A 13,141-nucleotide genomic window follows, 5' to 3' on the forward strand; every position below is an offset into this window, starting at 1 on the left:
TGACCTGAATGCAACATAATAAAATATATTTACATGTTACATGTAAAATACTTACATCGGCTGTATATTCTATCAAAGTTTTCTTTGCTGTTGTTTGTTTGTTCATTAGATGTTTTTTATTATTTTTGTATGCCAAGTAAATGTTATGGTTATGGTGAAACAATGTCAACTCTTCTATCTGCACTCCCCCAATCAACTTGCATTCTTCCTCTAAATGTTTAACTGCAAAAAGCCCCCTGAATGAACGTACAGTACAGTATACTTGCTGCCTTGCATCCTGCAGCCCAACAACGTGTCTGCTGCCATAGCAACTGCGGAGGAGCACAGAGCAGCGCCGCCTGCTTTGTGCAATGGATGTCGCTCTTAGCAACGACCAATCACAAGTTGCCATTCTTTTTCCCCCCCTTGTGCAGGGGCAGTGTGAAGATGGAGGGATTGAGTGGGTGGGCTTTGGCCATCATGCATTTGCCAAGCAATAGGACGCGCGCCTCGTCACTCTTGCTCCTTCTAGACGTGGATTGGTGGAACCGGCTTCATTTTGCAATCATATAAACATGTCTGCCTCTCGCGCGGAGCGTGAGCCAAAGCCTTAGCAGGAGAGCGCGCTGCTCTACATCAAACTGCATAAAAGTCTCGTTATGTATTTGCCTGCCTTGCTTGCAGGAGTAAATCTTGATTACTGCGCGGGAATATGCACGTAGCTGCACGAGGACGCCTTCCCGCAAAGACTGTGCTTTCATCACTATAATCAGCTGCCTAACTACTCGCTCGTAACATTTTGGGCTTTTTCGCTGCTCGGGTGAGAAGTGACAGGAGCGTAGACCCCTCCTCTGTTGGGCGGGGCGTGCATTTCATTTTCTATTTTGTGTGTGTATTTTTTTTCCTCTCCCCCCTCGTGTTGCCTGCTCTGACACGTCTGCACTGAGTGAGTGGCATTGGCACACTGTCAATCGCTCACTATCAAACAACATAAAACACACACAGGCACACAGGCTGCACCTCATAAATTTTAGCAAGGCAAGGGATTTTTTTATTTTATTTTTGGCGCATCGCTTTATAACAGCGCTGCCTCATTATTAATTTCCTAACCTTGTTGCTTGTTTTTTCTAATCTCACAACTTTTTGTGTGTGTTTTTTTTTATTACAAAAAAAAAAATCGGACGCCACCATATTTTTTAATACGTGGACTTCATTTCAAGGTTTTTAATTTTACAAAGAATTATTTGCAGCGTTGGATATTTTTGCCTCCCGATGAGGATCCGGCTTGTGGACATTTTTGCGAGGAGATGCAGCGGAAATCCCACGAAGAGCGTCAATAAATGAGAGATCACCAACGGAGCAATTGTGTCCAAAGCCGTCAAATCCCACAGACAGAGAGAAGATACATTGGCGTGAAGATTCGCGGTGGATAAGATGGACAACCTTCGACAATTTTGACACTAGAAGTTTTGCAGTAAATACGCATTTTAAGGCAGTATTCTTCAAACGCCGTCTCCCGTTTTGGCACTTTGGACCGCGCGTAAAGAGGCAACTTGGACACATTTACGCCACCACATCGCTGAGAATTATTTTTTATTATTTTTGTTTTGTTTTAGTTTTTTGTGTGCGTGTGTTTTGGGCCACGCTGCCTTGCACCCTTATTGTCTCCGGCACATGTTCTAGCCCATTTCGTATATGAGTTTTTCAATTTGCGTGGCGCAGTGCACGGACTCTTTAGCGGCTCCGATGGACGATCAAGCCCGGATCATGCAGTCGATCGGCGGCGTCAGTCTGGCCGGCCACTCGGTACAAGGGGGCATGGCTCTCCCTCCTCCACATGGACACGATGGCACGGACGGGGACGGACGCAAACAAGACATCGGCGACATTCTTCATCAAATCATGACCATAACCGATCAAAGTCTGGACGAGGCGCAAGCAAAGTTGGTTGTTTTTTGTGATGATTTTCTAACTTGTAGCCCCCCTCCCTCCCAGACAACACGCATTATTATGACTAAAACATGCCCCCCTACCAGGCATAAGAGCAGGCTGGGGTGCGTTTAATGACAGTGACAATGATCAGGTGCATTTAGCGCCTCATAAAGCTTAAGCACATGAGAGGGTTGTTACTGTGGAGACAACAGTTTTTAATTGAAATGATTGTCTATCAGCGCAAACATGACTTGGGTTGTTCAAAAAGTTTATGTGCAAACAGTTGCCAAACAGTAGTAAAATAACTGGAAATATCTCAGAAGGTTCATTGAACGCAACAGTCAAATTGGCTATCGAGTTTATTGCCATGTTTTGTTTTGTTAATTGGACAAATATTGACCTTTTTTTTTTTTTAAATAATTATCATTAGTGTGTATGATGTATGTGACTTATCAGTGAACTTATATCAATATTTTCTCTTGTCTTATACTGAAACAGGAAACATGGACTGAACTGTCACAGAATGAAACCAGCACTCTTCAGCGTTCTCTGCGAAATCAAAGAAAAGACAGGTAAGCTTTTTCCAAGTCTATTGAAGCAAATTGTGAAATATTTCATAGTTGAGCTGCAGAGCAATCAGACACATTTTCCTCTCAGTGCACCAATGACAGTCTGCCATCCAGGTTACACGGGACCTTTGTCCAGTGTAATCAATCACCCATTTAAATATGGCAGCAAATGGAGCTATATAGCCCACATGTATTATTTTGTAAACATCCTCATACCTGCTTTATTTATCCAAACCTCGGCTGCTCGTAAAGAAAACACACACACACACACCGTTTAAGGTTCATAAGTCCCACACACATGCCCTACACAGCTGACTGTATGTTCTCTATTATGTACTGTATTGTATGCACATAATGGCAACCACGTGCTTTGTAAATTTGTAACTTCATGCAAACATCAATTTTAATTAATTTTGGAAAAATATGATACAAATTCACTATAGGCTACATGTTAATTATTCTATGTAAATTCCACTTGCTTTTTATGAACATCATGTCTGCATTTTAGCCAGACGTTTAATATGTGTGTAACTGAAACATTTGTCACTGATATTGATATTATCACTGATTATTCACAGTGTAATTACGCAACACAAAAGTTCAAAGCTGCCACACTGTACATTAGTAAAGCACCTTCTCTACTTGCATATTAATATTTGTGCACAAACACACTTGCTAAAAATTATTCCAGAAAGCACACTGTAAAAATAAACAAAATACTTTGTAATAAATATGTAATATGTATGTAATAGCAAAACTATGCGAAAAAAATTGGAATCGCAAGAAAACAATGTTGTGTATTTGGAGTAATTTTAGAACCTCCGATAACTTGCCATATTTATGAGCTTTGTGTGGTTCTTGAGGAAAATGGCTCAGGAGATATGTTGATATTGTCACTAATTATTCACAGTGTAATCATGGAAAATACATGTTTTAACTTGCTATACTGGACTGTATATTAGTAAAGCACATTCTCTACTTGCATAGTAAATTTTTGAACAAACACACTTGCTGAAAATTTCCAGAATGCACATAGTGAAACAAACCAAAATACATTGTAATAAATATAAAATATGTATGTAATAGCAAAACAATATGTAAACAAAATGGAATCGCAAGAAAACAATGTCGTGGCTTTGGAATAATTTTAGCACCCCCGATAACTTGCCAGATTTGTGACCTTTGTGCGGTTTATGAGGAAATTGGCTCGGGGGAGATCATAAAAGTTTATGAACTCCCCCCCCCCCCCCCCTACTCAGGTGCCGGTCACGGAGGCAGACAGAGGGTCCGCATTCGAACCGAGGCGCTTGGCTTATTGTCGCCTGTTAAGACAATGCAAGGAGAAAAAAATGAGGATGTGAATTTTCATTTTGTGACAAGCTTTTCAGTGAATTGTCGACTTTTTAGGATTATGTGTATGGTTTGATATTTTTAATAATCACTTGGTAAACAAGCAAAATCAGATGACGAGCTTAGTCTGAAATTTTCTGCTTTCAAATATGTGGCACAGTTTTAAGCAGCCACAACTATAACAATAGGCACCAAAAAAAAGGAAGATAAGAAAAGGTGAAGATGTGTGTGCGTGTATGCAGTCAGCGTGCTCCAGAGGCGGACTGCGGTTTGGAGTGTGTGACAGAGCTCAGCTGGCGTGGTAGCCTTGTTGACCGCCTTGTTATTGCAGCACACAGTGCACCTTTCACCGGCCCATGTAGCATCGCTCAGAGGGATTCCTTGGCCCTTTTCATGTCTCCTCAAATGGCACACGGGGAGGGGGACAGGGTCCTATGGTTGCTATGGATATCATCTCTAATACTGAAAACAAAAGTGTGTGGAATCATTTAGAAAATTGTTTGTCCATGTATTTGTTGGAAAGTTGTTGAATACGCGGCGATGTAAACAATGTTAAGAGGAGGGCTGACTACGACGTTGTCAAGCAAAAGCGAGACGCTTTCAGGACTTTTGAGAACTTTGGTTTTTGCAGAGCGCCAGCATATTTCTGCATTGCTAATGGCCTGGAAGTATTAATTCACTTTGATATGCTAATCAAGCATTATGCAAGAAATGAGATTAAGTGGCAGCATGAAGTCATTTGCCTGTCACTAAATTTAGTCTTTTTAGCAGGAATTTCACCCCCGCCCCCATCCTCCCCATCCAGGCTTTTATTTTCTTTAACATAAACTGAAATAATTGATTCTTAATTATTTTGGAAAAAACTGAAAATTCACGTCGTCCCTTTGGCCGCCAGCTGTATACATTGATTCAGATGAGTTTTGCAGTTATTCCCGCGGCGGGTTCATCCGAACCTGCCGGCCGGCGACTCCCCTGTCTTGCTTTCATGCTTGTGAGAGTGGCTCGCAGCAGCAAGCGGCAGCAGCAGCGGGAGAGGCAAGAATAACAAAGGTGAAAGATGACCTGGTATTTCTGAGCAGGAAGAGAGAGGTTCTGTTGCAGGACGCCTCTCTGAAGTGAGGTTTAATCAATAGCGAGAGATTACACACAACTATTACAAGCTAAATCACGGAGCGCCACTGAGAGGCTTCGTCCCCGCCACGGCTCTCGCAGCTGCATGGCGTTGCTTTGGCTACGTATTGACTTGTTGTTGTGCTGACCTTTGACTCGTCAGGCTCCAAAACAGGGTGTAAAAAGTGAATCCAGCGGTATGTTTAAAAAGCTCAAGATGCTTATCGGGGTCTTTCGTGTTCCATGTGATGCTGAGCAGGGGAGACGGTGTTAACTAAATACAGGCCAAGATGAGGCGGTAATTAACCACAAGCAAGGCAGACTAAAAGCATTACCTGCAGCAAATAGAGTTAGACGCTAAGCATTTCTGAAATCTATTGGGAATGTTCATTTCAATGTTACCTAATGAGGCAGCTCCTTTCAATTGCTTTATAGTCATGATCAATACATGCTTGGTTATTATTTGAATATATATTAGGGCTGTCACTAGCAAATATTTTTAGATTTGATCATTCCATCGATTAATCAGATAACATTTTAGGAAACCAATTTTTCCCCAAATACCGCTTATTAAGCTATTGTTGTTTATGTAGTGTTATTTAGCGATTTAAATAAAGACAGGAGTTAAGCAATATTACACGAGAGGGATTGAAGTTGTACTCACCAACCTTTTTGAAAGTGATTCCGTCACTGGTTTGAAAGCAAGTGTTTGCAAAGGTCTTATTTTTGATTAAACGTGCTAGTCTATTTTCATAAAGGAAGACAGAAAGCAGAGAATTATGACTATTGAGAGGCTGAATTGGAGTATTTATAAGTTAAAGAATGGCTTTAAATAACCAGAAAAAAAAATAGTTGTCGATATATTTAATAGTCAATTAGATGTCGATTCATGCATTCATTTTGACAGATCTATTAAATAAACAGTGCTTGAAGCATTTATTATACCATTGATAATACTTGTATTTGCTCCCAGATCAGCATAGTGTATAGTGCTTTAATGCGGATACTTTCATTTTCAGTGAACTATTGACGTTAAACACATTTGAGTTTAATGACTTGGAAGTCAGAAATGAATCAATATTAATATTCAACCACTAAAACTGTTGTGTCCAGGAACAAGTATAATTTTAAATTTGTGTCAAAAAATAATAATGTTGTTGCCTATGTGGTTAATTAATATAACTCTGCTTATCTTAAAAATTGTGGATAACAATATGTTCTAAAATAAAAAACAAAACAGAAAAGAAATATTAAAATGATTGACAAATGTATTTTAGGGCATGTTTGGCATAAACTTTACCTTAGATACTATAATATATACTTCTTTTTCTGTTTAAATCCACACAGCAAAATGCACAATAAAATGTGCTTTTAAATTGAGTTCATTTTCCTTTTGTAATTTTACTGGTGTTGAAAAAGCCCCAGTGCGCTCACAGGAGAAAACAGCGAGCTATTCAGCAGCAAAGACAATTGACTTTGGCTGCTTTTTGTCTCAGGGAGCCCCAGTGATGCGGCTGCACTGACTAGATAGTCTTGTGGCCGATGGCTCGCGCACAGCTGGGTTCCTCACTGCCTTCAATGGCCGCTTCCTCTGCGAAAGCACGATGGGGACGCGGCAAAATATAGCTATTATCTACACAGCAGCTCCCAAACACACTCCCATTCCCAATCAGGGAAGAGATGACAAAGACAGAGGGGAGCAAAAACAGCACCAAACAAAACAAAGAATATTTATCGCTTTCATTTGGAAAGCTAAACGCCGGCTGTAGATGTCTTTGCATGCTACTATCAGGCTTTTTGCACCATGATCCAGTGGTGTCTCTCCATCTGCACCCGTCTTGCATACGTCTCTCCCTCTCCTTCTCCTCCTCCTCTGTCGCTGGAAGCGTTTCTCGCCGGCTCCTGTGCGATCAACAGCTCATAATTGTTTTTTTGCACATACGTTATGCAAATGAGCCTTTATGGCAACTGGCATAACAATTAGCATCCTCCAACAATATTTTAGTAGGTTAATTGCAAAATTTCTGAATTGTACGTCTGAGCTGTTAATTAGGCATGACAGAGGTGGTGAAATAGTTATCTTCAGGCGCTGGCAGCCAGCAGAGGCTGCTTGGGATGCAAAAGGGAAGGATTGATTGAAATGAGTTTACAGCGTGTGCAGGCTGCACATTTTCACTCCTTGCGCTCTTGAGCACCAAAGTAAAAAAAAAAAAATGTAAACAAAAAAGAGAACAAAAGAGGTGATCAAAAGTTGACCCTAGTAGAAAAAGACTGCTGCTGACTTGATATCAAATGTACCAAATAATACTTCAAAGTCACAATTGCATTGTTCATAGTTCATAATAAATGACCCTCGATTGCAAAAAAAAGTACATTTGGGCTTACAAGTATACTTCTTTTGTAAAAAAAACAAAAAAACATACTGTTTGTTTCAATGAAAAGGGGAAACAAACTGATAGGGTTTTTTTTCAAGCAAATGCAGATTTATGGTAAAATAAAAAAAAAATAAAAAAATAAAAAATAAAAAATAAAAAAAAATTAAAAAAATAAAAAATAAAAAATAAAAAATAAAAAATAAAAAATAAAAAATAAAAAATAAAAAATAAAAAATAAAAAATAAAAAATAAAAAATAAAATAAAAAAAAGAAAATAATAATAAATAAATGAACAAATAAATAAATATAAAACAAACTGATAGGTATTTTTTTAAGCCAATTCCAATTTATGGTAAAAAAAAATAAAATTAAATTAAAAAAATAAATAAACAATACCTAATCGACCGATTAATATATAAATTACATTTTCCCCTCTTAATGCATTTCAATGGACTGGTGTTTTTTCAACTGTATATAGTGTTTAAAAAAATACTTATCAGTTCCCAGAAGAAAAAAAAACGATTAATCGGTCAATTGATTTAAAAAATACATAATTAACACACACAATATATATATATATATATACTGTATATTTTACCCAATGCATTTCAATGGGTGTCAATTATATGTACATTTTTATTATTTGTGGACTGGTGGGTGTTAACTGTATACCGTATACTATAAAAAAGAAAAAAGAAAAAAAAAGACGTTTCAGTTCCCAGAATGCATGGCGCAATGCATTTAATAAATAAAGTTTATAAGGACATTAGTCCTTGTCATATGTGTGTTTGTGTTATCACCAGTAGTTGAATGTGTGTCAAATTTAACACATTTATGTTTGATTTACCTTGCACTGTTTTTATTGTATTATTATTTTCGACAGTTTTTAAACAAACTATGGCACTCAATTGTGTGTTTAATAGTGACATACAGGTCAATTCCTTGCACAACTTTCATTACTCAACTAACCATTGCTTGTAAAAATTAACATTTGCTTTTGAATGACAAATCCATAGAATGAACGCATCAACAAATTTCATATACATTTATATTAGGATACAAGGTTATTGTATAGATAATATATAGATGTTTAGATATATAAATAAATAGGTGTAAATATAGTATCTGTAGATGTTTATTTGGCCATAATGAGCCAATTTGACCTGACTACTAACTGATATAGCTTGCTAATGTTCCACTAGCTATAACATGCTTTTTCCCTTCATTTCTTTTTAACTTCACTCTCCTCCATCAGTTTTTCCTCGCATGTCCCTCAATAGGCGAGCCACTATGCACCATATGTAAAACCAGAGAGCCAGTTATTAGTATAGTGTAGAAGAGTGAGACTGGTGCAAAGCAAGTCCTCTCTCAGTAATGACTCTGCTATTTATAGGTCCCTATTTCATTAGCTCTAGTGTTTCCTCCTGGGACAATAGACACCATGATGTTCATTTACTCTGTACACATTACATGTGGACAACTAAATGACCCGTCATTTGTGAGTGCAGGCATGTTGGAAAGAGGTCGGCTGTCCTTCGCTGTCGCTCTCCCAACTTGCTTTGTAGGTGTGTATTTACTTGAACGTGCTCCCGTGTTGCTTTGTTCACATTGTTGAACAAAAAAGACTCTAATTGAAAATCAGTTTGTATCACACATTTTCAGATGAAAATACATCACCTCTGTTTTCTTACAGTTTCTACAAAATAAAAAAAAGGAAAATATATGCTGTTATTTCTCTCATTTGCAAGCAATGCTCCACCAATGATGTATTGAAGGCAGAAATAGGAAAAAAAAGACGGCAATGTGATGAAATTTTAATCAGCGTCTTCTGCCGCTTTAATAAGGCAAATAATTCTTATTGGCTGCTGTGTTAAGAGTTCTAATATTTAATTCATAACAAAGCTTGCATTATTCTGCGTTAGCCTTGAGTTAAGCTCCTCACTGCTGCCTTGCAGGAGGCAACTGTGGGGAAAATGAAGTGCACACGGCGCGTTTTTCTATATGAGTTGAGGCACACTACGATTAAATTGTTTTGATGTTGTCTCTGAAATCAAATATGCATGTATAATACTTTTAATTAACTATTGTAGTGGGAGACTGCAATGACCCCAGCCGCTGATCAGCGCATAAACACAGACTCTCCTGCCTTTGTAATTTAGCCAGCTGTCACTGTATGACCATTGGCTGAGCATACCATTTTTTATTATTATTATTATTATTATTCTAAGTCCTTGAAGAGCATTTTTGTGTGTGGAGTAATGGAAAGATGGCAAGGGGCCAGCAGGGTAGGTGCTGGCTCATGTTACACTGAAACAGCGGGCCCTGTTTTCGTCTGTGGGTGAAATGGCTTAATTGGTGTCAGAGCCCCGGGGATAAAGGCTTCTTGCTCTGAAACGCAGCCACACAGGCCCTGTCTTCGGCGGCCGGCGTCTGCTGGCGAACGAGCGCTAAGCCGCGGCTTAACAATACCAAATGATGTTTGGGATGACAGAAATTAATATGCGCTTGCTCCCAGAAAGCGATGATTAATGACAGCGAGCGGGGGAATGCTGTTCCTCTCTTTGCTCCTCTTTGATAGGCTTTGAAAAACAAAACAAAAGACACAGATACAGGGTCTCCTCTCGTTCCAAAGTGGAGGTCATCAAGAGTGCAGAAATGGGCTAAACGTAAACTTGGTTATTCTTGTAATTACAACCCAGAGCATTTTAAATGTTTTTCCTAACATAACGCAAGATGATTTAAAGTGATAATATGGCTGAATTGGCACTCAGTACAGCGCAGGCGTTTGCCAAGACCAAACAATCCTAATTTGGATCCACACCAAATCGTAAGCCTTCATAGATAGCCACATCATGCATATGTCTGCGTTTTGTCATTAGGCTTCATGCATTATTCAGTGAGAAATTAAGCAAAATGTCCAACAGCGCCTGCTTTCCTTGTCAACAAAACAAAATGAAAATCTGCATTTTTACCTGTGCTATCATTTTGTGATCATCATTTAGACAAGCCCGGTTTGTGAAAAATCCATTGTTTGTTTTTTAGCGATGGGCGAGTACCGATACCATATATTGGTACTCATGATGGCGGCGATGATCAGGAACTATAAAGTAGAAATTGGAAGAATAGAAATTTGCTATTAACTCATTCACTCCCAGCCATTTTCACTGAAGCAACCCGGCTGTCTTTTTACTGGATTTTGACTGATGTTGCAAGGCCCACAGAATATTGTGTTCTATTGCTATAAAAACATGAAACCTAGCAAAAGAAAGATTAGAGTCTCTTCTTTTCATCAGGAAGAAAATAGTATTTATATCTGTTTCTGTTTTAAATCAGCTTGTTTGCAACATGGCCCTCGTTGATCTCTTATACTCTGCTGCCACCTGCTGGCCGTTTTTGTAATAACTACCATGCTTCAACCATTCTCTTCAGTTCAGAGGCTGCATCAAAGCCTTCTGTATGCTCTAGCATAAAAATAAACATGAAAAAACGTAAAAATACATCTTTAGGAGCACGGTAATATTCAAAATAGAACATATTTATACGCTTTTGGGAGCAAAACAGTTAACATGTTGAAATTTTAAGGAAAATAATATGTTGGGGTGTATAGAATTTTCTTTAAAATGATCTGTTATTGTTTTTTGGGAGGGGGACATTTATGTATCAAAAGTAGTAGTGGTATCGGTATTTGGTACGAGTATTGTTGATCAATCAAACGTTGAGTACATGTACAAAAAAGTGGTATCAAACCTCCTTATATCCTTGTATATTGGTATTGGGCCGATACCTGGCCTTATTTCAAAGTATCGATATATGTGGGCCACCCTCTTATGACTGTTTTACGATCAGGAACTAGAAATTTGAAAATTAGAAGAAAAGATAATTGCCATTAACTTAATTGTTTTTGTATCAAAAGTACTAGTGGTATCGGCGCTTGGTATCTACTACTACAAATACTCAAGAGTTTGGTATTTGAATTGGTCTTTCTATAAGAGTATCTGTTGTTTTTGGGGAAAATGTACGTATAAAAAATAATGGTGGTATCGTTACCTGTACTTGCATCGGTCTAAAAAAGTGGAATGAACATCCTTATTAACTCATTTACTGCCATTGACGGCTATAGATGTCAAAAATTCATTTGAACTATTTCTATTATTATCACATTTTTGTCCCACTTTTGTTAACAATAGTATGAAAACCTAGAATTTTTTTATTGTACATTTAGAACAGATACAAAATTCTTGATAACTCTAGAATTGACTAGTGAATTCATGTGATTAATTACAATTAAACATTTTAATCACCTGATGGCGCTAAATAAATAAAAAATTTAAAAAACTATTTAAAAAAAATTCTGGGCATCAGACGATTAAATGTTTTTAATTGTAATTAATCGCATGACTTCAATAGTTAACTCACGATTAATCACAACTTTTATATCTGTTCAAAATTTCCCTAGGTTTTCATACTCTTGTTAACAAAAGTGAGAAAAATGTGAAACTAATAGCAATAGTTCAAACGAATTGTTGACGTCTATAGCCGTCAATGGCAGTATATGAGTTAAAAATGGAGTCATTCCATTGAAATTGTACACACCCCCACAAACACACATATTGAGCCAGCGCCGAACGTGTGAACAAAATGGTGGTGCGCTGTTGCCATGATAATGATCTGTATCTGTTGTGTCCTAGGTGGAGCCACATGAATATTTAATTGTGTCTCCAAGAGAGAATCCCCAGACCTTTCTGTTCATTTCTTACTTTCTCTCCCATAATGTGGCTGCCTTCCCTCCCAGGTAGTCCCTCACTAAGTAATGGTGAATTAAAATGATATAAATTGCAACGTAAGGACTTTCTCAGGACGTTTATCTCGACAAAATGCAGTTTGAAATTCAAATGGCAAGTTTTGTCAAGCGCCGTTCTGCTGACTTGCGCCTCACGCTGGCTTCTTGAAATAAGCGCTCCTTCTGTCAAAATGATTGATGCGCATTAAGCGTGCACTTTTTACATCCGGAAGATGATGCGGGCGCAAGGATATGAGTTAAACAGTCAATGAGTCTCCCGTTGTATTGATCCATTTGTAGCGCAGGTACTCGGCGAAGACGCTTGTCAGCTTTGACCGCCTGTGTCAGCCGTGCGCGCGGACAGTCAGCTCCTGTCCTCATTGTGGGTGCATTTACTTGATCAAGGAACCGCGGCGTCGGTCCCGAGCATTCTTGTCGTCTCGCATTTGCGACCCTCGTCCTTAGGTTGGTTTTTGTGCCCTTAATGCAATTAAGTAAAAGCTTTCCATGCAAACATAAGCAGTTGTTGAGGGACAGGGAGGTGTGGTTGCCTCGCCTCTAAATATTCAGCATTAGTTGTTAAATTGTGTGTGTGCGTGCGTGTTGGCAGGCCTGCTAGGCTGCAGTGTGAAGGTGAAGTGTGTGAAGCTTGTGTAAGTATGCAGAGCACGGCGAGCGTCTCCCGGGTGCTGAAGGAGAGCATGGAGTGGCAGAGTTAATTTATTTAATGACTGAGCGTCTTATATCTCCCAAGCCCTGATTAGAATCCGTGCTTGATGAGGGAAGCGATAGAAGGGCTTTGCACTGCCCCCGGGCCCTCGCACGTATATTCTTGCTTTGCTTTTTCTTTTCTTTTTCTTTTTTTTTGCCCACACCACCCCCTCCGTAGACTTTTTTATTATTATACGTATATAAAAAGAAGAAAGAAAGCAAGAGTAGTTCCAACTTGTTGGCAACTTTGGGGCTTTGATCAGGATTAGAGCTGCATAAAAAAAAATCAAGAGTGTTTCTAATTTATATTTGCAATCTCAAAAATGTGAGTGTCA

General features: G+C 38.6%; 1 protein-coding gene across 8 annotated transcripts in view; it reads left to right on the forward strand.

Annotated features, from left to right (window-relative positions):
- The first annotated feature begins 554 nt into the window (after positions 1–554).
- Positions 555–13,141, forward strand: part of pbx3b (pre-B-cell leukemia homeobox 3b) — a 78,199-nt gene continuing 65,612 nt past the window's right edge. For 3 of the 8 annotated variants that reach the window (XM_077562047.1, XM_077562052.1, XM_077562050.1), the window contains exons 1-2: positions 555–1,922; positions 2,404–2,483. In XM_077562047.1, coding sequence (XP_077418173.1) covers positions 1,675–1,922; positions 2,404–2,483 — 328 coding nt within the window. In that variant the 5' untranslated portion in view covers positions 555–1,674. The remainder of the gene's footprint in view (positions 1,923–2,403; positions 2,484–13,141) is intronic. The other 5 variants (XM_077562048.1, XM_077562051.1, XM_077562055.1 and 2 more) reach the window with 2 other exon arrangements.

The sequence above is a fragment of the Vanacampus margaritifer genome, chromosome 3 (assembly GCF_051991255.1).
Source record: "Vanacampus margaritifer isolate UIUO_Vmar chromosome 3, RoL_Vmar_1.0, whole genome shotgun sequence".
NCBI lineage: Eukaryota > Metazoa > Chordata > Actinopteri > Syngnathiformes > Syngnathidae > Vanacampus > Vanacampus margaritifer.